At 38.2% G+C, this 27,303-nt stretch overlaps 1 protein-coding gene across 1 annotated transcript; it reads right to left on the minus strand.

The window, feature by feature from the left end:
- Window positions 1-4,498: 4,498 nt before the first annotated feature.
- sox14 (SRY-box transcription factor 14) lies at window positions 4,499-5,224 on the minus strand. The gene has a single exon (XM_062423791.1). It carries the CDS (start codon window positions 5,210-5,212, stop codon window positions 4,499-4,501), a length of 714 nt encoding a protein of 237 aa, XP_062279775.1. The 5' UTR covers window positions 5,213-5,224.
- Window positions 5,225-27,303: the final 22,079 nt, after the last annotated feature.

Genomic DNA, 27,303 nt, shown 5'->3' on the forward strand with positions numbered 1-27,303 from the left:
ATAGAAAAGCAGAGCTGCCTGCACACTTTAATACATATTTAAAATGAGGTTTTTTTTTAGTCAAAATGTAACTTCAAATTTCTGTTAAAATAAATGATTTGCATATTTAGTTGGTTGAGACTTGTGATCAGTTTCTGCACTTTTTATTTTTTTTAAAGCTTGTGAAAATGTTATTTATCAGCCTCCACATGGACAGATGTTGGCATCTGTTCTTTCACAGCGGCCCGAAGGAAAATAACGCGAGTGACCAGGCGGCACCAAACAGCTGGATGCGGGTTCAAGGCCTTAAAAAAAAAAGCTGTGGGGAAGTTGGCACTGGATTATTATGAGCAAATAAAAAGTGAGAGCATTGTTCAGCATCTTCAAACAAGTGCTCAATTCACTTCTCGGCGCGCAGCGTGGAGCAGAAAATGAACCTGATGGATGCAGGATGTTTAGCGTGTATCCCAACGATGCTTTAATATATATACGTGTGTATGTGTGTGTGTGTGTCCGATCTACTCCTCCTGAGAACTGACCAGTATATATATGATGTTTGTGTGAGTGTGTGTGTGTGTGCCCGATAAATAAAAAAAAGACATGCGCTGTCTTTCTATCTGTCGGAGGGAATAAAGTCTTGGTGTAAATCACTTTTCCGACTGGCACAGCACATTAAACAACCGTAGCATGATTCCCTTTCTCTCAGCTCATCCGTTCCCTTTTTTCTTTATCAGCTCGTTCACCATTTCATTTCTTTCAAATGAGAATTCAGGGACCCCCAAATTCAAGCCCCGCGTCTTCAAACAACACAACTGTACGGTTCTACTTTTTCTCCCGTCAAAATGGTATCCCAGATTCAATTTTAGATAGACGAGGATTTAGCCAGTGATGATTTTTTTTTTTTTTTTGGTCTTTCGGAGACAATATTTAATATGCTGAAATGAGATCAGTTTTTATCCTCATCCCCCCCCCCCCTTCTCCCCACCTCACCAAAAAAAAAAAAACCAACAATTTCTCAATATAGTGTTGCACATGCCAAAAATGAATGCATCTTTGATAAGAGAGCTGTATGTATATGAAATATAAATCATCATCAGGAGAAGCAACAATAATCACACTCATCATCATCATCATCACCACCAGCAGCAGCAGCAGCAGCAGCAAGAAGAAGAAGAAGAAAAGGATCAGAAGAATAGAAGAAGAAGAAGGGATTTTTTTTCTTCCACCTTTCCTCCAGGGAACATTTTCTCCCCTCCTTTTGATTTAGGAAATTAGTCCGCCTAAATACAAAACCACATTCTCAACAGCTACTTATCAAACTTCATTTACTGAAGATGATTTCAGGGTAACATTAAAAGACAATAATGTAAATGACCCATGGCTTTTAATTAGAAATGCCCCCCCCCCTTTCTCCTCTCCTCTCTTCTCTCTCCTCCCCTCTTTATATATATTTTTTTGTTTCATCTGTTTTACATTTTTTTGGGGGGGAGGAAAAAGTAAAAGCGCCTGCTTCAGTCGGGTGTAACCCCCTCCTCGTTGACTTTTATCACTATGAAGCATATAAATGACCTGAAAGCGCTGGCTGTCGCGTTAAATTAAATAAAATAAAGAACAATTATCCTCTCTTTTTCTCTGATCTGGTGCTGAAAAGGAGTCCTGGAGAGATAAGGCAGATTGAATTCTCTCTGTTGTGCTCCAATAAAAACGTCAAGGGGGGACGAGTTAAAGAGAGATTTAGAACACCCCCCTCCTTCTCCTCCTCCTCCTCCTCCTCATCTCTTTCTCACTCTTTCTCTCTCATTCTCTCTCTTCACCCCCCCTCACTATAATTTCAAATCATAATTTCCTCCCATTATACCTCTCAGATGCCGTTTATCGTTCGGGTTATTTATTTCAGGGCGTTGTAAGCACACTCAATTCCCGTGACTAAGTTGGATAATTACAGGTGGTGTGAGTCGTGCCCAACTTGAAACAGGTTTAAGAAAATGTGGGAAAAATAGAGAAGATTTTGAAAACAACAGTACATTAAGACATATATATTTAAAAAATTAAATTATTCCCTTCATTTTACATGATGAAAGAAAGAAAAAGAATAATATCCACTTCTGCTGCCACTCCTGAAAGTAATTATAACAGTCTCATTTCAAAGTTGAATTAGGATGCTTTAGGGGTTTGATGTAAAACTTCACATTCGGTTCAATGAAGTATCACCCTAATTTACAGCTCTAGATAAGGACTAAGCCTGTCATAAAAATCTACCCCCCTGCCCCCCTCCTCCTCTCCTCTCCTCTCCTCTCCTCCTTTTCACTCCCCCTCTTCCTTCCCCAGGATTGAATTGCACCTTGGGCAATAGTGCAGAATCGTGAATCTTAACTTCTCTCAGCATATGTTCCTGGCAGATAAGTAAACAATTTGAATGTGGAATTACATTTTTTCCCCCATTTTAATTAATACAACAGTCGTCTTAATATGTTGCTGCACGCGCGCATCGCGGACGCAAAATTTAAAAATAAGAAAGAAAAAAAATCCGGTTCTCTCCTTTAACGGGTGGAGGAAAGGAAAGGAAAGGGAAGGAAAACACTGTTTAATTCCTCTTGTTATTCGGTGTAGTCTTAATGAGAAGTGGTGCTACTGCAGTCACAAGTACATACAGGTTTAAACACGTGTGAGTGGCTTGATGATAATAGGCTTGAGCGGCTTTTTGGCTGCGGCACCTTTTCTTTTCTTTTCTTTCTTTTCTTTTTGGAATCACACGCAGAAGAGAGAGAAGAAAGAGAGGAGAGAGGTGTTAGATGGGTGGTGGAGACGGCAACTTACAAAAGCCTTTAAAAAAATAAATCACACCACATTGAGTTTGTTCCATTAGTTAAACCTATAATCAAGCCTCAGCCTCTCTCTCTCTCTCTTTCTCTCTTTCTTTCTCCTTGAAGTGATTAAGCAGTCAGACAAGTCGGACGGGCGGAATCCCTCCAGGGAGGCCTCTCCTGAACTGTCAGACGTCAACCGGTTCACCTAAATGTCACAAAAACACCTTCACGCGCTCTCTACATGCCTGGAACCTGTTTTAAATGCAATCATAAAAGAGTTTATAAAAAAAAAAAAGAAGAAGAAGCATCATGTGCAGGCAATTAAAGCTCGTTGAGGAAATGATCAGAGTGAAGGAGTTTGACAGCTTAAAAAAAGGGAAGGAGAGAGAAAAGGATCGATTTGGAGGAGAAGGAGGATTGATTTTTGATGTCTACTGCAAAGCTGTGCAGACTATGAAAGGGATTTTAGGGTCAAGTTGAATCTAATGTAAAAAATAAATCTCACAATGCATTTTTTTTTTAAATTTTGTTTTGATATTTTAGGCTTTTTTTAAAGTTTAAAAATCTACATTTAAACGATTTAATTATTTGATTATTTTTAAGCGGTTGAATGGTATTAAAACGCGTGTAATCAGGCCTTCTTTAACGTCCCCGCAGCTCTACACACACACACACACACACACACACACACACACACACACACACACACACACACACACACACACACACACACACACACACACACACACACACACTATTATCTCCGTCATCTCAAGTGTACCCAATAACCTCCACATACAGGAAATTGATCTCATTGAAGACAGATTGTCTTTATTGGAAACGTCTTTGCTCAGCAGTGGAACAAAGAGCAGGAGGTATCAACCTTCTAGATACATGATCCTCTCCATAACATGACAGGTTTTTAAATTACCATTTTAGATAGAAAATACACATATATAACTCCTTGAATTCCAAATAGAAGTTATCCTAAAAAAACAAAAAACAACCGAAACCAATAAAATAAAATAAAATAAATCAATAATAATTATTGGAGGAGAAAAAAAATGACGCGTGACTATATCAGCACTGAACCACAGGAAAAATGCAAAATGAAACATTGGATGTAAAAGATTCCTTTTTCTTTTAGTCTCATTAAATAGACCGTCTGCTTTTATGTGCCAGGTTTGATAAATATAAACAATATGACCCGTATATAATCCAGCCTATAGGTCCTGATTTTGACCCTATAACATCATAAAATTACGAGTGCCAAAATGTAGACTACTGAGGCCTATACAGGAAATAACAATGCTAATTGTGCAAGCCAAATTTTTTTCAAAATAAGAGTAGCCTATCAATAATCAACACAAATCAGCATATCAGCATTGAAATGTACACAATAAATAAAGTTAAAGGCCTCCTTTTTCTGGTTGCCATAAACGTTATAACATTTACATTTCTTACAGTTCACAGGACACCGTCCTTTACACCAAAGCTCCTCTGCTCAGCTCAGGAACTTGTTGGGTTTCTGGAAAAGTTTGTTTTGTGTTTTTTCTCTCTTTTTTTTTGCCATAACAAGTCCAAGGCAGTTAATACTGTTCATGCCTTTTTTAACAGGGCGCGCTGTCCATAATATATTTACATGCATTTCAGTATTCAAGTGAATTAAAAAGAGAGGAAGGGAGGAGGGGAGGGGGGGAGAGTCTGGAGGGTTACATGGCAGCGGCATGTGCGGATGAATACGGGTCTATCCCAGTCTTGGTCATACCTGGAAAAAGTATGTAGGCCACCGGGGGCTGTAAACTTGACGTTGACCAGGCTGTGCAGTTACACGGGACGACATAACCCGGGTTTGTGGGCGACGGGTGGGTGTGGGTGTGCTGACTGGGACACCCAAGGGTGCCGAACGCGCCGTTCTGGTATCCCAACGAGGACGCGTACGGCAAAGTGCTGGTACTCAACGCGTGGGGCATCTCTGTCATCTTCTGGATGGCGCTGGAGCTGAACTGACTCGGGTCTAGGAAGGAGTAAGGACTGGACGTCGGAGGGAGAAACGCTCTGGATTTGTCCGAGGCGCCCAAAAGAGAGTCCGCCGAAAGTGGAAGTCCCTTCAAGTGATCGGTGTCCCCGAGGTAAGGCAAAGGGAAAACGTACCTGTCCTTCTTGAGCAGGTTCTTGGGCTTACGCCGGGGTCTGTACTTGTAGTCGGGGTGCTCCTTCATGTGCTGAGCCCTCAGTCTCTTGGCCTCATCGATGTAAGGTCTCTTCTCAGACTCTGACAGCAGCTTCCACTCGGCACCCAGCCGTTTGCTGATCTCCGAATTGTGCATTTTGGGATTCTCCTGTGCCATTTTCCTCCTCTGGCCCCGGGACCAGACCATGAACGCGTTCATGGGTCTCTTGATGTGATCAGCTGGCTTTGACATCTTTAAAAAAAGGTTCACTGTTTTTTTTTATCCCCAATGTTAACGAAAGAGGAAAAAAGTTGTGATCGAGAAAAGGGGAAAAAAGGAAGGTAAACTATTCACCTGTCTAGATGCCAGATAGCAGTCATGCCACGTCTGGAGGATTGTGAGAGTGGAAAAGAGCAAAGGATAAAATTAAAAATAAAAATCCAGCGTTCGGTTTGGGGTTAAAACACTGAAGCGCGCTCGCTTATAAGTCCGGTAACAACTCTGCCAGACGCACGGCAGGAAACACAGGAGAAAAAATACATGCAAGATGCACACATGTATATTAAAAAAAAATCCACAAAGGTGAAAGCAATGTCCCGCAGTCAGTTTTGCAGGAGTCGTTAAAGTGTTCAGTTATTTTTTTTCTGTCACCACACACACTCTCTCTCACTCTCTCTCTCTCGTTCTCTCTCTCTCTCTCGTTCTCTCTCTCTCTCTCTCTGAGGTTTGTCGTCAAGCACCTGGCTTGGAAATGAGCGGAAGAGCGTGAATACGAGCCAAAAGCGGTGAAGTTCAAAGGCTGGGCTGGTTTGGTTTCTGCACGCAATCTGACATAATCTGCAGGGCGTTCACTCACCAACCTGAGCGCCCAATCAGCACTGAGACCAGCTATTATAATACCTTCACGAAAATATATGTACATTACGGCATAAACAAAGAGCGGGTGGTAGTAGAAGGAAAAAAATAATAATAATAAGGAAAAAGGGGTGTGTATGTGTGTGTTTCTCTCTTTTTTCTTGTGTATGTGTGTGTAAAGGGGGTAATACTCTGGATCCCTCCCCGATTCCATATAATGTAATGAATCGCAACAAACATGGACCTTCAAACGCTTTTTCCCCGGTTAAAACCTGACTTCAACCCGGAGAGGTGACTGCAACCAATGTACTGTACAGCTTTACACACACACACACACACACACACACACACACACACACACACACACACACACACACACACACACACACACACACACACACACACACACACACACACACATGCAGGGTAGCACTTTGTAACGTTTGTCCCCAAAATACATATAGACAGGTGCTAATGGAGTTATCATTGGCTCCAAATAGGCTGTGTTATTTCTCATGCTATTGTTTTCAAGTACTACTACCACTACAACTGCTACTACTATACTACCAATAATAATAATAATAATAATAATAATAATAGACAGTTATTTCTGTAAAAAACAGCCTATCACATTATGCCCTCTCCAGCTTCTCTACATGCGCCTGCAGTTGTTTGTGTATTGCTCAAAGACACTTAAGCAGGGTTGGACCCCCCCTTCTATCCTCGAGGTGCAGAGAGGTCACACAGTGTGACGAGATTTAAGTCAGCAGGATACAAAAAAAGTTCAAATTTAACTTCAGTGTGTCAATAGGTGGAACCTTTTTTTACCGATTTCTTACAATTAACAAGCATTTCCATTTTTGTGTGTGAAAATACCCTCGAAAAAAAAAAAAAGATAAAAGAACCAAGCCACAGTTTAGGCCCACATGTCAAATATGAAACTATGGCAGACTCATCTGTGTAGTGCCAGAATTACAAACAGCAGGAAAATATTACATCAACTGTAAACGTTGAGAAAAAGCAGTCATTGTGAGCCTATAATTGTTACATTAGCTCTCCTGCGTTTGACAGTGTGGTTTTAAGGAGGCACGGAGTGATCGTTTTAATATGTAAATTTCAATGAGGACCACTGCCTAATAGCCCTCGGGCTAATGTGCGTGATATATGAATCCTTCAGCTGTGATTATTAAACCAAACGCACACGGCTGATTTTTTCCCCCTCCTCTCTCTCCACACAGTCAAAATACTGGGATTGGAGATACAATTGGAGTCGACTGCTGTTAGTTACACCGCTAAGTAGGTTTATTTAAGGTGGCCTATAGTTTTATATGTATATATATAAAGCGCGCACACGTGGATGTTGTGGGCCACATCCTATATAGCAATTATTTCATCTTTAACTCTATCACGCACACACACATGCAAATATGGGTTTACTACTTTCTCTAACGTGTTCCCACAGTGTCTTTGTTATATTTTTAATATATTAACATGAATAAATACCACACACACGCTACATAAATAAATATTTAAAAAACTATCCTTAATGACGCACTAATTATATCTTTATTTTTTAGTATCGACGTTAAAATAAAAGGCCAAACTTGCCTCATTTTTTAACCTCCCTGTAAAAGCAGTAAAAGCAGTGTATTTGATAGATTTCTGCAGCATCTGTGTCTCTTTCTCACGCTCTCTCTCCGCTCCGCGTCTCCTCACTCACGCATGCGTCAATCGGCAGCTTGTAACAAGAAGATTTCCATCATATCTTTCTTTTAAAAAACCCTGAAATAATCGTTTAAAAATTGTGTCCGTTTCGGGAGCAAAAAAAAAATCCTCCTCAGCCCAACCTTAGAGAACAATGCAGCCGGCAGCGGAGGACGCCCCAGACATGGATGCCTGCAAAAAGCAAAAAGCTCCTCAAATCCTCCCAATCGGCAGGCTGTGATGTTCATCTGCAACCGCGAGGTAGTATATTGCATGTTCGGACTGTATATTTAGTCTTGTTTTGAAGTTTTAAATTGTGTTATGCTATCTTTCACTGAACAGCTATATGCAATTTAACATGTAGTACACCCACACCAGCTTAGGCTGCATTTTCAGATCAATTAATTAGATAACAGGAAATTATTTTAGGGGCTGAGCCTCCTACTCACGAGGGAGAAGTCAGTCAGTTATGTTTCTTATTCAAAAACTGATCTGTCTAATAAATGCACACCCGAAAAGTTCCCTCGACAATTGAACAGGATAATGAGAAATGCATAGGTTTGGATTTGTTAAGGATTGTCATGATTATTATTAGTATTATTATTATTTCCATCCGCGGTGTCTCTTCAGTTTGGGTTTAATATAATCGTCAGTAGCCTGTGTGACTGTGACACAGCCCGTTATTGATATGAACATGCATGTGCTGTTCATAAATAATATAATATGAGCTTTACACCTGCGCGTCCACTTATAAAAACTTCTCTCTGTATCTCCCAAACTTTAGACATCAGGGAATTTGATTTTCACAACATAAGATAAAACATAAAACTAACATTTAAAAAATGAAAAGTTAAATATATATCTTTCTGTCTGCATGTTTGATTCATTCTGGTTAAAGCTACAGTTATACGCGTTCCACAGCTCCTAGTATTAATAATTTAAAAAGTGCCAAATGGTGAAAGTTTATTTTGACTATGTAGCTCATCATTATTCAATTATTACTGACGTAACAAACAACACATTCCGATTACACGCATGAGACAAACACCACACACACACACACACACACACACACACACACACACACACACACACACACACACACACACACACGAACACACAGAGAGAGAGAGAGGGAGGGAGAGAGGGAGAGAAAGAGAAAGAGAGAGAGAGAGAGGGAGAGAGAGAGAGAGAGAAGAGAGAGAGAGATAGAGAGAGAGAGAGAGAGAGAGAGAGAGAGAGAGAGAGAGAGAGAGAGAGAGAGAGAGAGAGAGAGAGAGAGAGAGAGAGAGTTTGGATTATCTAAGGACAAATGTCCATCCATCTCGCCTTAAAAAGTGAATGGGGAGCGGCCTGACACACAGAGAGCCTATTAGCCAAGTTGGGCTCCCGTGGAGAGCATTGAGGTAAGCTCCCCTACCGTAACTGTCCATGGTGCTGAAACGGTAAGAGGTTTTCTTTACTGCACACTTGCGTCCTCCCTCAAAACTCTTAAAAGCTAGGGTTGACATTTCAATGCCTTTTATTGTATTTCCATCCTATTTAGTGATGGTTCTCTGTAAAAAAAAATAAAATATTAGAAAACAGACAACTCACATGGTCTACAACTTTCCCAACTTTCTCTTTTTAGAAGAATGTCTCTAAGCCTATTTTTTCACTGTGTGGAAGAACCTGTTAAACCTTATTTGGAACTAATAAATTATGGCACCAAAAATAACATGAATACTGAAACATGGTTTTCTTGTAACTATATGTCTAACTGTCTGTCTATAACTCAGTTTCCCATTATTACACTGCCTATGTGGAAGTAAGGCAGTATGAGTATTTGAGATAAAACAGAACAATAAAGATGACATAAGTTGGAAACACAAAGCAAAGCAACAACAAACTTAGTCATATCACCCTTTTAAAGATACCTCAGCAGTGTTTGAACCATGTACCCTCTGGTTGAAACTGAGACAGTTACGCTGGTTATATTCTACCAGCAATTAACCAGTGTCATTTACAGATTTGCTTCAATAGTTTTCACAGACTGAACCTGTTCTAACCATTACAATCTAGATTCTCTATATTGAATTCCCCTTTAAAAAATGGAAATTACTGTGCAACATCTTCAACTTAAACTACTGCAAAAAAATGCATGCATAGACACACAAACACACACACATGCACACACATATGCACAAAGACAAACACAGACAGTAAAAGTTGTAGACTGTTTTCACTTGTTGTAATTAGCACAACATTTGTTTATGATCTGCAAAAAGCGACAATTATGATGTAATTCACTCACTCCCTAGCAATTCTAGATCCCAAACATGCCACTACCCAGATTTCTGTACACTGGGAACATAAGGGGAGAAATGTTAAAACTCAAAGTGAAACCATTTAACCATTACAGTAAATAACAGTCTATTTTCAGACATGTTTACACAAAAATATTCTGTCTGCCTTCCGATATTAATATAGTTGATGATAGAGTGAGTTTAACATTTTGTCCCTGGAAATGAGACAAAATGTGTAATATAAGATTGAATTGTTGATAATTATGTTAATAAATATTACACAGAAGAAAGGGTCTCTGTGCCCGATATTGAAATCCTTTCAAAACTCAAATTCGGTAGATAATACTGTCAATTTTTATTTAAATTATATATATTTAAATTAGTACTATTCATTGATAGTGAGAAGCTATCAAAACAGAAATGAGTGGTATATCATTGTATTGCAAACATGGGATATAGCTTATGGAAAATATATGTATGGATATACATATATCATGTCTTTGTGGTGACATCATTTCTCAATAAAATCTTAAACTGACTAAACTTAAGCTCTCTCTTCTATTCAGCAACAGTGGATAATACAGAGCAGAGCAGAAAAAAATGAACAAAGGTTCAAGGCATCAGGTAATAACGAAAGGATAGGGGCAATACTTCAAAGACCACGAGGTCCACATCACACAATTATACAATACAATTAGGATTAAAGGGGCAAAACAGAGATAACAGGAGATAGGGATAAATTATCACAAAAGGAAAGATGTGACTCGCTCCTGACCTTCATTAAGAGAAAAAAACTCATTTGGAGCTGTCCTTCCTTGCAGGGGGATTTGAGCCTTTCACATGAGATTGTGACTCAGTAGATAAGATTTTAAAGACTGTATAAATGAGAATATGAACTATTATTAAACAATAACATACAACATATATATACAGAATAAAATCATTAAAAAAACCCACAACAAATAGTGATGCATAAAAGAAATATAATAAATACATTGTGACAGTTATTTAAATAGTACTGGACTCATTTTAGACACAATTTCATGCCATCCAACGCGTATGTTTCCTGTTAGACGTCATTCCTGAAATAAACAGATGAACACAAAGGCAACATAACATTGACTGTGATTCTTACTAATTCCTTGTGATGAAGCATTTCACTGTACTCTTGCAGCAGTCTCAAGCACTAAATAAGTTAATTCCAGTGTCCATTCAATCAACAGAATAAATAACCTTTCAATAAATTGATTTTGTTGCTGAAGTAATGAAGCAATTAATGTTAAATTGATGATATGGTCTGTAAATGCCATTTGATAGACTGATGCTCTTCACGAGTTGAACAGGTTTAGAAAAGTTGAATAATCCCCCACTTATGTTAGAAATACTATTTTACTAAGTTACTCTACACCAGGTCACTGATGGGTTGAGAGTATGATAAACAATCTTGTATTTTTGTGCATGGATGACATCATGAGCACTCACTGAAGGTCCAAAGTTTATCATGTCCTAAAGGCATGCCAGACTCTGCAGTGCATGTTGAATGAGCTTGATTCTGAAATGTATGTAATTTCCATGACTGTAATGTAACAGTTACATGATTCCTAAAGCAGTATAAATAATGGATACAGCTCAAGTTGTCATGGTGTCTAAAATGCCACAATTGCCCCAACAAAGTTCTTCTAAAGACCAAGCGAATAATGTCCTTAAACAGCGCTGGACCTATTCCCTCATATTAGTTTAACTGTTTAGAAGTAAGTGCTTCCAATGTGGGATAAGGGTTTCTGGAGGTCCAAAAGGTCCACCCTTGTTTCGTCTTTCTTTATCACTTCAAATCGGCTAAACAATGAAATCAGTCACTGGAAGCTGCTAACTGTGAAGGAGGTCCTGGAATAATGGAAACATTGACTGATGAGACCAAAAGACCCTTTGATGATTTGGACTGACCAAAAGAACCTGGGCTTCATCCAAATAGAAAAGGCCTAACTATTGGTTGGCCAGTTGATTACTCTACTTCTTTATTTTTACTGTTTCCAAGAATCAAAAGCCTGTTTTCCCCTCACCAGTCTGATTGTAGGGGGATGCCAGCCAAAACCAGTCATTACAAGGGGTCACATTGAGGAATTGAGTATTTTGGCAGAGCCTCACCTGTCATCCTATTGTCCGTTACATGCTTTCCTTTCTCCAGCGATGATTTTGATGCCATTCCATGTAGGCAAATGTCCAAACCTCCTCTAGCTGTGCCCCCACTGACATACTCTCTGGTTTTCTGTCATCTGGAAGACAACACCATCATCATCTCCTAAAGCTACCTCCTGCCAACGAAGCAGCCCAACACATGATCAGACCACCCTATGACTGCATGTCCTCTACAGGACATTGTCAGCAATAGCTCCCGGTTCATGTCTCGACTTCCACTCCATCTTGAGTTCTTGCACCAATGTAAACCTCACACTCCTTTCCCCAGTCCCTGGTGGCCAAATTAAACACTTCAACAAGGTCCTTGTGGGTACGTTCTTCTTCCTGATGTCCAGGAATCCAGCATTTACAGCAGGCACCTTTAGGTTCTTGATACTCCTTTAACTTCTTTCTTTCTTTCTTTCTTTCTTTCTCCAATGGGCCTTCTCAGTGTTCCCCTTTACCAACCACATGTCCTTCCAGTACAGAAGAGAGTTGGGTTTGTTTATGGTATATGTTGTACGGTATATCCTTTCGAGTTCCTACTGTTGTCTTGTTGAACTCCCTGTCTGGTTCATCCCATCTTCCATATATTCTAGCTAAGCCAGACTTCACCAGTCCCCTGACCCCAGTTCCCAAGCCAACCATGCATTGCACTGTGGATGCATTGCTATTTCAAATGTTTCCAGGGCCTGGTTGACTGGTGGCCATGAAGAATGCCTACAGATGCCGTCTTACATATCTTAAATGCTAGCCCAAGTTTACCAACTTCTATTGGAATCAACCCAAGGAAACTATAGATAGGCAAGAAACACACTGTCCTTCAGGCCTCTGTCTTTGTCAGCCTCCTCTATAGCCTAGAGAATGTGTTTTGATGTTTATTTCATTGACAACGGTTTCTGTTTTAATTGTGAACTGAAAACTTGATTTTGAAAAGGTTCCACTCTTTCAATTTCATACAAAGCTTGAGGTTATTTATTGCTAAATACCTTCATAGCTAAGATGACTCTCCTTGCTTGGTCCCAAATCGTAGCTCAAGTTATTCACTTTTACAAACTACATTTTGTAACAGCTGTTTTACAACCTTTTAAAGTAAAGTATTCAAGATAACACCTATGACACACTTATACTCACTCATTAGCTCTCATTACAGCCTGAAGTCGTATCTCATCAGCGGATGTAATTTGTCTGTTGGGGTGCGTGCCCAGCATTGACATTCAGGATTTTTCTCCCCTGACTGTCCTTTTTAATTATTGCAAAAAATACTATTAATAAATACGACATGGAACAGTTTGAAATATAATGTTTTCATTAATTGGATTTGGTGGTTATTTGACAGTGTAGATATCTAGACGTAGAACAAATGCGGCATTTAGTGATGAAGCTCATCTTGGTGGTTAACTGTGAAGCTGCTACGAAAGAAAACAGATCAAAATAAACTGGTTACGTCATTAATTCTGTCAGTTAATTACATCCTAGACTCAAACACCTATTGTATTAGAAATGAATACAAACACATGGTTAGGATTCATTTTAGCGTTGTGAATAGCAGTCTTGTTTTTACCCAAAATGTCTTTTTTTTTTTTTAAATCTCTGACCGCAGGTTTACCAGTGCCTCCATTTAGTCTGGGACCTGAACCTTAAGACGTGGTGCAAAGCTTCTGTGAGTCAGGTAATTAATTCAAAACTGAAAGTGAAATCAATATTCCACAGTGTTACTCCTTGATGTCTCAGAATTATGCATATCAGTCAACCCCCTCTTGTACCTTTTTCTCTGTGTTTTGTTTACAGAATTTGTATCCTGAAATATAAAGTGGGAAAAGCATTATTGGACAAATAGCTGCTTGTGAAATCTGAGCTGAGCTGTACAGTAGGTATTGTAAAGACAAAAAACAGAGCCAACTGAATCATGAAAAGGAGACAGCTGAAGAATGTAAAAGCTTTTGAAGCCAGACACACTGATGGCAGAAAAAATACAATTCTACAAATCTGTATCAGTGAATGATTAATTAATTTTGTTGAATGATCTGTTCCAGCGTTGAGTGATATCAGTTTCCATTTCTTTTACACTTTTACAGACGATCTCAAGAGGCTGGTAGTTCAAAAGACAGTTCAATTTAGAGTTCCCATTGGAAATGGCTTCAGAAGGTCTTTGCCATACATTGGGCTTTGATGTGTTTAACTGTCCTGATCTACTGTTCAGAGATGGGGTTAATAAATTATGTTCATTTCTTCCATTGTAAATGCTTTTTTCATAACTTCGCATTATATTTGAGATACTTCACAAAAAATATTAAAAGCTTATCATAGAAATATGGATGTAAAACTTTGTCCTAGATTTTTATAGTGTAGGTACAGTGCAGATTAGTTTGTACTAGTGCACATCCAGTATTTAATCATAATAAATATACAATTTCAAAGAAACATTATAAAACAGTGGCAGGAAATAACATGTACCTTTTATCATGCACCCTAAAAGCCAGTGAGCAGGTCCGAAACCTGGGTGTCATCCTGGACGCTGACCTCAACCTTGAGAATCACATATCAAATATTACAAGATCATCATTCTACCACCTGAGAAATATATCAAAAGTAAAAAAAAGATTCATATCACAAACCGATTCTGAGAAACTGGTCCACACGTTCATTTTGGACAGATTAGATTACTGCAATGCTCTTTTCACTGGATTATCACAACATTCAATAGGAAGACTTCAACTCGTACAGAATTCTGCTGCCAGACTTCTTACCGCTACAAGAAAACATCATCACATTACTCCAATACTTACATCACTTCATTGGCTTCACATTCAACAGAGAATTCACTTTCAAATCCTCCTGATGGTTTTTAAGGTACATGGTTCAGCTCCCCAGTATATGTCTGACCTGTTCACTGACTATACCTCTCAGGTCTTCACACGGTGGCTTTCTGGTTGTATCCAGAGTCAGATCAGGAGCTGATAAAGGTACATTTAGTTACTGTGGACCTTCCCTCTGGAATGCTCCACTTGATGAGCTGCCATCTATAAAAAGTGGATTTCCATTTAAAGCTAAGCTCAAATCCTTCCTGTTTTCTCTGGCATAGGAACAGTTTTAGTATGTGTGGGTATTGTAGGTATGTATAAATATATGTTGTTTCTTTACCATATTATTACTATTATTAGCATACCACTGCATTGCACATGCTTGATGCTTTTATGTCTCTTTTTAAATGTAAAGCACATTGAGTTTCTTAAATAATTAAAGCTGCCTTGCCTCACCTAATGCTGTGTAATTTCCCTGACTGTTATCTTATAATTTTGTGAAATACTGACCTTTATCCTGAAGGATAAAGATTTTGATTGAATCACAGTTATTTATTAGTCTATTGAGCTTGACCTCTATCATATTGAGGCTGGAAGGTGACTTGGTGTCAAACAGTCTTTGAGTCTCTGGACCAGGCGGCTCATTTATTAATCAAAAGAAAAGATTGATTTCCTGTCATATGCATTTGTCCTACTTTTTTTTCTCTTTTTCTCTGATGCCTTTGGCTCTGGTTATGACCCACACTTTTTCTAGGTGTCACATAATAAGTGTCACATTTAGATATATGCATGAGCAGGTAGATCTTTGATAGCTGTTTATTCAGAAGCAAACAAAACTTGAAAAGAGGATATAACCTCGACTCAGAACTCTGGAGGGGTGGACTAAGATTGAAATTGGTCTTGCTCTCTCTCTCTCTCTCTTTCTCCATCTCTCTTTCTTTCTCTCTCTCTCTCTCTTGAATTGAGGGTCCATTGTAGTACGTCAAACAAAAGGTTTTTTATCAGAGGCTCTTAATGTAACCCCCTCCCCTCACTCTCTCGGCCACCAACTCGTTCTTCTCTTCCTCTCTTTTCTCATTCATTTATTCCACTGTGTGTGGAAATAGGCTGGGCAACAATTAATTTCAGAGTGAATTCAGGCAGGATCTATTACCCCTCTCTGCCTCTATTGCTCTAATGGAAATCTATTTCACTTCTCTTTTGTGTCCAATATAATTTAATGCCCATTTTATTAATGGCCTGAAATAATTACGGAAGGCTTTTGTGATTCTTGAGTATGTTTCATTTAATTGTGTAATAAATGTCTAATCAGAGCTCCCATCTGAAGCCATTATGGCATTAAAATTAACAATTACGCCACAAATGTCTTGGTGAATGCGTTGGGGTCTATAGAAATCGTTGCTGATAACAAGACACATATAAATCATTCATGAGAATTTTTTCAGAGAAAAGCGGAGTGAGAGATAGGAGGATGGGAGGGAGAAAAAAAAGAAGTGGGGGAAGAAAAGAGGAGAAGAAAGAGGCTGAGTTTTCTTTATTCCATTGAAAAACGGGGATGGCCAAAAGATAGGGCATTTTAAAACTGTGTCACCCTCTCCAGTTCCTTTCTTCCCCTGTCTCTCTCTATCTCCCTTTAATTTGCCTTCCTCTTTATTTTTGAAGTGACAGATTTCACTTTGGGAATTCATTAACCGTTAACTTGGGCGATAAAATATCTATCAGGCCCTCTGCCCGGTTCCTTTGCTAAGCTGCGTGGCGCTCCGGTTCAACGTTGTGGGTGACCGAAGGCAATTAAAGAGGCTTCACACTCTCTCACTTCTCCCAGTGTCACTTTCTCTGTGAAAACAGGAAGGCTGCTCAACGTACCAGCAAGAATTGTTTTCTTAGTAGCCAAGTCTCAGAATTTCATGGTATGGGGAAACTCCATCTGCCACTAAAAACCCTCGTCAGTTCCTCTGTGTCATTTCCAAGCTAATATACTACAATTGGTTTTGGTGAATCTATTTTAATAGCATAAGGTTTTGGCCTTCTTTGTTCTCTATTACCATGATGCACAAAGGGCCTCCCCGGGCAATGGATTGCACCCTGGTCCTAACCAAACGCTTTCAAGTGACAGAGTCAAGGAAGTGACTTTGATGTAGCCCATGTCTCTTATTAATGAGAAGGTCCATTTTTATTCTCAATCGAACATCCCATTTGAATCAAGCTATCTTGGATAAGTTGGTTGATATCATCCATCTCGGACTCTGCTCCTATCCAACCAGACCAGACCACGACCGCTGGAGTTTCTACAATTCACCAACGAGTCAGTCGTCCAACTCCAGCTTGGAATGAATATGATTGGGTGAGATGATTCAGTACCTTAGATTCACTGTAGCTGTAAGTTCTGTATCTTTTTTGAATAAAAGGAGAATTCTTGTTTTTTTTATACTGTAAAGCTACAAGCAAGAAGCCAAATATCAGCATGGTACTGTTGCCATTGTTTTTGGTTCCACTTTTACTGAACAATTTGCTGTTCTTCTACTTATCTTATCATTCTTTGTGGTTTAATAATATGGTGATAACCAATCAGATGTGAACACAAATAAAATAATTCTGTCGTCTTTTCTACTTTGCAAGTTCATACTGTAAATGTATTGCTTTGGCCTTTTCTCACTGACTTCTCAGACATTTTTTAAAGCAGCTCAGTACTGAGGAAACGGGGGGGCCTCAGGGCCAAAATTCTACTTTTGGGGCCCAGTTAATGTTCCTCCCTTTGGTGCTTTGTTTAGAGTTTACCTGTGCTGAAATATTACAAATAAATGTAGTAATATGAACCATTTGAGTGCCCACTGAAACAGTAGTGCTCTTAAAACTGGATTTGGACATAGGGTGCCTTTTCAAGACAGGATCTCTATATCAGATAATGACGCAGGACCCACCTTATCATATCAGTGGGGCTTTGTTGAGCATATAACAGTGGTCCAGAACAAAGTTACACACTTAAATCCCAATAAACCAATGGCTAAATACAGGGTTTTGGTGGGCCCTGGGTTACAGGGGCCCTAAGGTAGTTGCCCACTGTGTACAATTTGTAATCCAGGTTTTGAATTCCAGTTTTTTGTTGACATGAAGAATTGGTGGTGACTGAAGTAGGGAGAAAATTCAGTTCCTGGTTGTACTGGATTGCAAGCAACATTTATTGTATTATGTAATTTAACATCAATGAAAACAAGCAAAGAAAACCAACGCCAAAAAAACCTAGGTTGTAAGTCCTCCGAAATGTGCTGTTTTGACAGTCTTACTCAACCTTCTTTTCTATTACCTAAATGTGAGATCTACTATATGTACATATTGTATGTTTGTCCAACATGAATCCTGATCATTTAATAATGAATTATGACTCTAATGCAACAAAATCGTTCATAATAGTAAACTACATTGGCAGCATTGTTCACATTTGGCATCATATAAGTTCACTACTTTGTTGTTTAAAAAGTTCAGCAGCCCCTCATCTCTCATTACATCCAGAAGCATCTTGCAAACACTTATTGTTAGAATATGATTTCTATGATAAAGGATATCCTTGATCATTCACAATGATTGATAATTCAGCATCCTGAAGAATATTAGGAATCCATTTCATGATATAATACCGGCTAATGTGTTTTAATGGATCCAACCTGTCAGCTTCAGTTATGCAGTGAATTCCATTTTTACATATAACATCAAGTTACAAAAATGTTAAAATGAATGTAACAATGTTCAGGTAAGATATATTACACCTCAATGTCAAGCTGCTTCATATCACACACTGTAGAACCTGAAAAAAACATCCAAGTTGCAGAATGACAGTGAAGGTAAATGCAGGATCTCTGACAGATGATACAAATCATCTTTTTGAGGGTGGAGGCCCAAAACATTGATGATTAGGGACACAAACTGACTTCATCTTCTACATTTGCTTTTCTTATCACACAAGCATCTGATTGATGGTGAAGCAGTGACAGGACACGTTATTAATTGGCAGCATATAGCAAAGTTGATTGGTAATTATGATCCCTGGGTGTCATGTTGTCCTAGTGGTTAAAACATATCGTTTGACCCTGTTCAATTCTGCTCATAATAGTGAGCTGATGATCTAATGTTGCTTTCTGCAATATGCACTATATGTCAGATACGTCCATGCATCATTTCCTCACGTGTGTAATTTAAATTCCATGCAGGTAGCAATGAAAGCTACTATAAAGAGAGGCAATTACAACATTTTAATACACTAAATGGCCATTGGTGAAAGAATGCTCACCATAAATATTCAAAAGTGGGGTTTAATATAATATCAATCTTACTACTAATTACTGCACCTTTCGTCCCTGACTGTACTGCTGCTTTATCTTTTATTGTATGACAAAAATATGTCAAAAATGCATTTTCTTTGATTTTTATCCCATATGGAAAAACAGTAACAGTGGCATCTTACCATCATACTACGTGCATGTCTCTCCCTCTGAAGTTTACACAAATAATCCATTATTTCTTTACAAATAAAGATAATATCTATATGTCTATAGATAATCTTTTTTCTGTTTAAAAAAAAAATCATAAATAATGTTTTATTTAGTTTTATAGTATATACTATTTTGTGTGTACACCTGTAAATATGGTATGGGATTGACACATCATGACTTTCAGGTGATCTGAGTCTTGATCTACTTAAGATGTCGACTACACATTTTTGTTGTAGTCTAAAGAAGAGCAGTGTGCTTGAAACACTCATGATATCCCATTAACATCAGCACATCTGCACTGGGAGCTACAGTGTGCCAACTCTCTTCTGCTTTTTACAGATTAGGTCCTTTGGTCGTGGTTAAAGTTTTTTCCAGATGTGCGCGTCTACCGCACAACTGTTACAAATAAGATGGAAATACAAATGTTAAATAATAAAATATATCATAGTTGTATATACCTTATATACAATTTGTACAGCAATGGGCTAAATGAAACTTTACAAAACATACATGAGCCCTTTAAATGAGTAAACTCCTGATGAATCTGCATGAGGAAGAGTTTCGTACTCCCACAGGGGCCGAGAGAGAAACGCAACACTGAACACAAATCACTTCAACTATCTCAGCTATTTACTACATTTCTCTTCATTGAGTTTTCCTTTGTCCAAACAGATCTTCTGCTATTTAATTATGCATTTAACTGATGTGCAAATTAAGCATGGCATTTTCACAAAGACACTTGTGTCTTTTGTGATCACACCTCACACCGTTCCCCCCCCCCCCCCTCCTCTTCTTCCAACCAATTTAATTCCAAGCTCCAGATTTCATGGTCAATTTTATCTCGCTCACTCTCAAAGAGTCCATCATCAATTCTTCACAACTTTTCATGTCGCCTTTCTCTGCAGATTCACTGCGAAATTGCCTATTCAGGTTATTAAATAACTGTGACTGCTATAAATTTACGGCAACACCCAGCGCTTTGAATATGCATTTGGAATGCTGACCTCCAGCAGCAATTAGTCTTAGTCTTTGTTTATCCTTTACACAAATCACACAGCTCTTTTAATTCTTTATTTCAATCTCTTTGTTTCAGTCAAGTCAGAAGACTGAAAGAGCCAGCGCTCTCATACAGCAGGAAGTCAACCCCCTCGCTTTATGCTGACTCAAACTGCTGTTTCATTTCACATTCTGGTGAAACATCACAGCAAGAAATAAAGAATTCAAAGAGTATTTCAAGCAATGATGGATGAATAGTTTATGTATGACTTTTGTTAGAACATTTTCTACAGGAAAGAAATTGGTTCAGAAATTGGTATAATGGAATTCATGCATAGTTTAATTGCTTCCAACATATTTTTGCTATAATAGGGTTAGGTGTTAAGCATTAAATAAAAAAATAAGAAAACAGGCCACAGAAAACTTGGAGTGGCATGTGTTTTCAAAATAAAATTACATGGCTCCAATAGAAACCACTGGTCTCCTTGCCTCAAATGTACAGGTTTCTGAGTGACATCATCTTGAAATATGAGCTCCAGCACGAGACAACACACCAAATTGACTGAGAGCTTATGGGGAGATAAACATGAAGAGGCAAGAAACTGCATGAATTTCAAAAATAATGGTGGAAAATGCTTAATATCTTAAGATGGAAAAACTCCCTTTTAGCTTGCAGAGCAGAATTAGCTGTGAGCATCCTTTAGCCCTGGATTTTAATAAGGTGGTGGATAGTTTGGCACAAAACCTGGTGAGAAAGAAAAACTTGTTTTATGGTAAGATACTGTTGGTAAGGTACGTACGGTACAGTAAGTGCATGTTTATGGCTATTAAATGAACATTGTAAACATATAACAAGCTCTATGATCAATATGTAAAGGTGATCAGTTTTTAACGTGTGTGTGTAGAGTTTTAGTGTGGGACTTGGTGACAGCTGGTAAAAGTGACAAACTGATGCATTTGGATAGAAAATGTTTCATGTTGTTGTAATATCCAGAATGAGGCAGGGCTTCTGTGCTGCTGAGAACATTTGTAAGCCATGTTAATATGACTTTTTGGGTGCTTGATGTTTTTGTGTGAGGGGAGGCTTTTGATAGTTTGAGACCCACACAGGTATGTAGCAGCCAATAACGGAATAACGGCTGATAACGTAACAATTTTGCCCGTTTTTTAATTGTAATAAAGCCTGATTTCTGAACCGATAACGTAATAACTTTATGGCAATAACGTAATAACTTATTATGTTATTGACTGGGTTAAAAAAAACAACTTTACAAGTGTAATAACAGGGGCCAATTACATAATAATATACTAATGTCAGGTTTTATTCATTGGATATAAAGTTTCACACTTCCATTGCACTTCATCTTACTATTATCTCTTTCCAAATATTTGTTTTAAGACCTGACCACAAACATATTGTCTCTCTTCCATATTTTTCCCAACATTTTTAGCCAATTACATAATAAGTTATTACATTATTGGCAAAAAGTTATTACGTTATTGGTTCAGAAATATAATGTTATCAGCCGTTGTTACGTTATTGGCTGCTACAAGTCATAGCATCTTCGTTAGCGCTGCTACTAGCTTCTGTTTCTCGTTGGAGTCCCATGTGCCATGTTAGCTAGCTTAAACTGTGGCTCGGAGTAAAAAGATTTTGGGAATGTGAGGACACACGCTAATAATATACAAGTACGTTTCTTTATTACTAAATGTCCTCATGTCGCCTAAGCTATCATGACAGTGCGAGAATTCATAGCTGTAAACCGGAAACCGACCATTGACCAGGACGACACAGCATTTTAGCTTGAAGAGGTTACAGAGCTGCTTTGATGAGTAATTAAAACAATACAAATGTAATTTTGACATCTAAATCTAAATGATGAATGCACTTTGGACAAAAGTGACACATGAATGTACTGTAATTTGAATTATCTTTTGTTTCTTTGTTTTTTTGGAATCAAGTTTTTTTTTGTTTGGTCATACTAATGGAAGAAGTAATAAAGATAAAGGCAATATCTTTATGACATTTAGTCACACAGTCTGAGTCCTTTCCTTTGTCTTTAAAGAGACCATGGGCTATAATTGGAGACCAGTGCACATCGTCTCTCGGCTGAGAGGGTAAATGAGGGATCCCTAGACTCCAGGATTACCCTATTATTGAGAAGACGTTCCACTAAGCCTCCACCAGTGACACATATTCCTGTTCTATGGCCTATTCACTTTGAAATATGTCTTGTCAGGGAGGCTTACAGAAATCTACATAATCCTTTTTCATCACAATTAAAGATACCACTGAACAATAAAATTGCTTGCTCTCTGGTTTGTTTCATGTTGCTTGGAGAAAAAAGGGGTGAGAGAAATGCGGCTGAGCGTCGATGAAGGTTGCAAAAGGCTTGGGATGAATTTTGGATTGTGTCTGAAGGGAGCAAAGAACTTGATAACATCCCTCGACCTTTGGGTTTACAGGGGTCGCACGGAACAGGGTGGCAAAATTTCACGTCGTGTGATTCGTCGAGATTTGGGGATTTTTCAGATTCCGATCTCACGTGTTAAAATGTGGAAATATTCTAAATTAAAAGCATAAAGAACTTAATCAAAATGTAGTTCAATCAAAGAAGGAAGTTCAGCGTAGAACTCTTTCAAGAGGTCTAACAGAAAATGATACGTTTGTATATTTGAAGTAATTGAAATGATTTACTGGTACAGACTGGGGCACAGTTGTGCATTAAGCTTGTGACTCCTTTAATCTCAACTCTTACTATTTAAATCCAGCATGTTCCTGCCTTTCTAAAGTTGTTGTTGAATACATTATTAGAAACTAAAGACGTGACAAACAGGAAACATGGGATGCAAAAACATTAGCGCCATTTCATCATGAAAAGTCTCTTAAAGTGTCACGAGGCCATAGTCTTTTCTTTTTTTTCCCACTAACATCCCTGATCACCCTCAGCATGATGACATGTTAAATAAAATGATTTGTAGGCTGTGGCTGTGAGAGACTTTAAGAGCCAGCTGAATCCCTGCTCTGTGTATTTGTTACAAATTACAGTAATTAACCTAATGTTGAGAAAATATACTGTAGCTTATTCATCAAATTCTGGCAAAGGCAAAAAGCTCTTCTTCATGTACCTAAGATGAAGCACAGCCTTCTCACTTCAGCAAAGTTAGTAACTTTAGAAAAGTCTCATGATCACTTATGCTTACTTTTACTGTTAAATAAGTTATAGGCTACTAGCTAGATTTGCTTGGTTATCAATGTGATGATGACTGGTAACAGTATAATTTCATTACCATGATAATAATGATGATAATGACATTTAAAACATATTAAACACACTTATATGTCTTTTTCAATGAAGATACTTTACACATCACATAGCAGGAAAAGCTCAGGTGTACATAATAAAATGAAAGATGTCACTGTCACACAGTCATTGGGACACTTGAGTAGCACAAGCCATTGCTAATATTATTAGTAACAAAGATTAATAATTATGTTTTTGCATGTTTTGCACTTGTCTTCATGACACTTTCATACATGTTTAGAAAGAAATGTACACTCTATATTCTGACAGTGTATGTTAAATTCAACTCAAACCAAACCCATTTAACTCTAAACAGCCTTCTTTGAACATACTCTGTGGTGAAAGATGTATTCAGATCCTTTAATTAAGTTAAACTGTTAACACCACATCGTAAAAATTCTCTGTAGTAGTCCTGCATTACAAATGAACTAAATAGAACTTAACAAAAAAAGTAGCAAATGTAAAAGTATTCATTAGGCTGTGTTGCCCTTTTTGAATATTTGTAGATATTTATATGTCATATTATTGGATTATCATTGATGCTGTAATGTATAGGAGTGTGCTGTTGCTATGTCACCGACCAACTAGGTGTTTAAGCAACAAAATAACAAATGTGAAAAAATAAGTATAAGCAGCATTTTAATGTTACAGCTTGTGAAGAGAGAGCTAATTTTTACTATTTGTTGGGGTCTTGAATCTATATATATATATGAATCATCATGTGTTTTGTATGTGTAATCTCAACACTTAAAGTAGTAACTACAGTTAAGAAATGTAAAAATACAAAGCACCATGAGATAGAACACTACAATACTTGAGTAAATGTATTTAGTTAATTTCAATTAACTTAATTGTTTCTTAATGCTACAAAAAATAATCTACATTAAGAAAAAAAAGGAAAAACTTCACCTAATACTCTGCAGACTTAGCACTGCACAGAAGATGAAAAATATAGTACTGTCTGGGTTTGGGAAACAATTAAACAAATGACTTTAATTATCTCTGTGCCAAAAATAGACACAGACACGCAAAACCACCTCTTCCCTTTCTTCTTGTTCCAACTAGTCTCCTCATCAAGTCTGTGCGGCGGAAAATATGCAACGGCAAACAAGCCTACGGCGAGGCCCGCAATTACACAATATATAATGCCATAACAATACTACAATAGTATACGACATCTGTTGTGTGAGATGTGAGGCACTGCAGAGGGCAAAGGTCAGCTGAGCTACAGTGGTCAGTGGTGACACCAGCCTCAGTTTACAGTTTGAAACTACAGGGCAGTAACCTTCAAACATACAGCATGTGCAGATTTCAGCCGCATTTGCTTACACTGCCAATGAAATGTAGATGAAAACATTAAGGCTCTTTCCACAAATGAAAGTCCAAAGGGATTGCAGCTAGCTCAAAGGTTATAGTCTTTTGTGCGTTGTGCAGAGGATTAATTGCCAAAACTTAAAAAATAAAAAAAAATCAATTACATCCACCTAATTTTTTTTTCATAGTCGTCTTATTTGTTCAGATTATAACAATTCCTCCTCTCGGGGCATACATAAAGTTGGTATCTGCAGTCCAAGTATCAACAGCACAGCACACTGGTACTGTCACTAGATAGGTTTGTCTAAATGACTCCAATGTATCAACTGTGATTACAGCTTTTTGTATCCTCATTTCTATATGTCTTAAACGTGTAATGTTTGTCTCCAATGATTGCCTATTTCTACTTCAGTTAGTGATTTTCTACACTTCACAGAATGACTATTGACAACCACGGAAAAAGGGCTAGAAATGTGAAAGTATGCATAAGGACATATAAATAGTATGTGGGCACTAGTTAAGTATTGCTACCCCTAACCTGAACTTGAAGAAAAGAACATTTAAGGCTAAGAGCAGCCCTATGCTTGATTCTTTCCTCAGTCCTATGAAGAATTTGGTAGATGGATTTGATGACGTGTGAGTGGCAATATCTACATACAGACAAATGAATACCACACATGGTATATTTAGAATCACAGTATTACCTGTAGTTACTGAAACTCCCTATCTAAATTTATTTAAACTCAAGTTCAGCATTTTTAATTACTGTGTTTGTGAATATACCTGGTACCTGGATATAGTTCCACCACCTGAGCTGTGCTGAAATTAAGGTTCAGGAAATCTACTCCAAAGCAAAAAGAACTTTAGAAAACCTTTTTTTTAAATACAGAAAGCTAATTTGATCCAAATGTATCTATTTTACAAAAGTCTATGTGTGAAATATGTGTCTGGGTTTCGGATATAGTATAATTTAATACAGTAGAGAGGTTATGTGTGAAGATTCTTCTACCACCACAAGCCTAATACAGGGCATATGGTCAGCTAGCTTGTGTACACTCAGGATGTATCTTGTGGCTGCATGGCATTATGCTCTATTGAAGCTATAATCGCTGAAGATATTGGTATTTCTGTCCTTTACATCTGATTTCTGCCTGTGCGACAGTCTATAAAGAAGTCCTTGCTCTTTGACTCTGAGGGGTTGACACCAAAACATGACATTTAACACAGACGTTCTCCTGCTTTCCTCTGACCTGTAATGAAAAATTCTAAACCTTACACTGTCAGCCGAGTTATTAACAACCAGGTTGCACCTTTGCCTTCCATTCCAAGAGTTTGTAACCTTTTTGTGAGGAGTGGTAGCAGTAAAGTTAACAAGTAGCACACAATCCACAATATCCTGCAGGATTATTTGAAGTATATCAGCAATGAGGAGGGCATAGGGAGAAGGGGCAAAACATCATCTTGCTCAGAATGCCCAAAAGCTCAGGATTTACATCTGCTGCTTCTTTCATCTCTTGTATCTGTATTCTCCAAGTCCTTACCTGTAGTATTAGGTCAGCTGGTGTCATAACAGAAGCCCAGGAGCCCAAACAGCGACACAGGATACATACAGACTACTCTGTCACCGCTCCATCCCTGCTGTACACCTCAAAATCACTCTAAAAATCCACTGCTGCACAGCTACAGGGAGGCTTTAAAATTCTCTCGCTGTTTCTTTTTAAGTCACATTGTAAGATAATGCCATTGTCATTGGTTTTTTGACTGGTATCGATTTATTAAGAGTTTGTTTTATAGAATTCAACCTTTAGGGTTCATTAGTATTTTCAAGAAAAAATAAAACATTTGACAAAAGCCAGAATTTAAAAAAAATATTTCCAGGATCTCCAGGTAGGGAATCATGGATATCATAATATATATATGTGTCAAAAAATAGCATAATTGAAAGCCAAACAGGCCTTAGTGAAGCTAACTTAAAGCAGTGACCTCATTTAAGAACCTAGTGGCCTGTAGGTTGTAGCTCTACCTGAGCCTCTCAGTGCTGTCCTGGTGTATCTAGGAGAAAAGGAAGTTCTCCAGGTGGGTTAGGTTTAGGGTTAGGGTCAGGGTTAACCTCTCTTTGCAAGGCCTTGTGGTTGTATTTGGTGTTGTTTCCGTACCAGGCAGTGAGGTTCCCCATCCGGCCACTCTGGATGGTGCAGTAGTAGAAATTCCTTAGTTTTTTACCTTAGGAATACCTGGAACTTCCTCAAGCATCTTAGGTGAAACAGTCTCTGTCTTGCATCTGGTATTCTGGGATTTAGCTAAGTTTCGGTGAAACAAAGGACATTACAGTTCCTGATATCCCGTTGGAAACTAAGGAGGGCATGGAAGTCGTCCAGTTTATTATCCAGTGCCTGTACATTGGCTAGCAGATTGCTT

This window comes from Scomber scombrus, chromosome 8, assembly GCF_963691925.1.
Source record: "Scomber scombrus chromosome 8, fScoSco1.1, whole genome shotgun sequence".
NCBI lineage: Eukaryota > Metazoa > Chordata > Actinopteri > Scombriformes > Scombridae > Scomber > Scomber scombrus.